Source organism: Malassezia globosa (genome assembly GCF_000181695.2).
Source record: "Malassezia globosa CBS 7966 chromosome Unknown mgl_sf_1003.2, whole genome shotgun sequence".
Taxonomy (NCBI): domain Eukaryota; kingdom Fungi; phylum Basidiomycota; class Malasseziomycetes; order Malasseziales; family Malasseziaceae; genus Malassezia; species Malassezia globosa.
The window spans coordinates 1-982 of NW_001849844.1; the positions used below are offsets into that span (position 1 = coordinate 1).

A 982-nucleotide genomic window follows, 5' to 3' on the forward strand; every position below is an offset into this window, starting at 1 on the left:
TACAAGCGAAGCGTGCCTAGCCACCCCGCTTTTTCAGTTTCGTCGAATTCACAAACCGCGCATGCTTCCCTGTATTTTTGTAGTATGATTCCGCATTCCTCAAGTACTTGGCCACAATCCCATCCAGCAACGCCTTGTCGTTTGTCGGGTTCGGTGCCGACGATCCTGCATCGCGCTTCAGCTCCAGTGTGAATTCTGCCGACACTATGGCGAATGCGCACCAGAGCGCCGCTGCAAGAAAAGCCAGGGTCCGTGGAGTAGACATGATTTGATCAGGGACGTGGGATAGCGCGGAGCAGCGGATTCACAATGTGATTCTCTGGCTTTCCTTGGCTTGGATCAATGCCGCGATGGGTTGCGTGGCGTCGCGTTGCGTTGCGTTTCGCTACGTTGCGCCACTAGTTGCTTCGAGCTCATGCTTTTATATGTTGGCACACTCAAAGTTTACCATCACTGTCCGGCAATTTTTCCGTCCAGTGCCATGCACGTCCCTTCCTGAAAATGAACCATGCCAACCATCATTTTTCTCTCGCACATGCGAGTGTGTTTTAGCGCGCCAATTGCGCACAGTTGACCGCTGCAGCACACACGCCCACAGAACGCGTGCGTTGTCCCCCCAAGCCCCGATCACGCACTGGGCGCCCTTTCATTGGCCTTGTCTGACAGCTGAGTAATTGCCAAAGGGCAAAAGCCAGGGGCGTTGCGGACAATTCAAACTGTCTTCGCCCGTCGTCCATGTAATCTCCGTTGCCGACGAATCAGTCTCGGCGATGTTCTTCCCACATGTACCAGCCAAATTACGCCGGCAAATGACCTGATCTGCAGGGCGCGCCTCAGACACACTGTCCAAGACAAATGGAATGATAGATGCAGGTACCTTTGGTGGCTTGTGGCTTGTTCCTCGATCGACGACTATAGAGAGTGCCTGCACCTGCACGTGTGTTGTCCACGGAACGCTGATACTCGCCTGGAGCAAACGATC

The 982-nt window shown here is 54.1% G+C and overlaps 1 protein-coding gene across 1 annotated transcript; it reads right to left on the reverse strand.

The window, feature by feature from the left end:
• Positions 1-16: 16 nt before the first annotated feature.
• MGL_4268 (uncharacterized protein) lies at positions 17-265 on the reverse strand (the record flags this gene model as incomplete). Its single annotated transcript, XM_001728541.1, has 1 exon — positions 17-265. One exon carries the CDS (start codon positions 263-265, stop codon positions 17-19), a length of 249 nt encoding a protein of 82 aa, XP_001728593.1.
• Between the last annotated feature and the right edge of the window lie 717 nt (positions 266-982).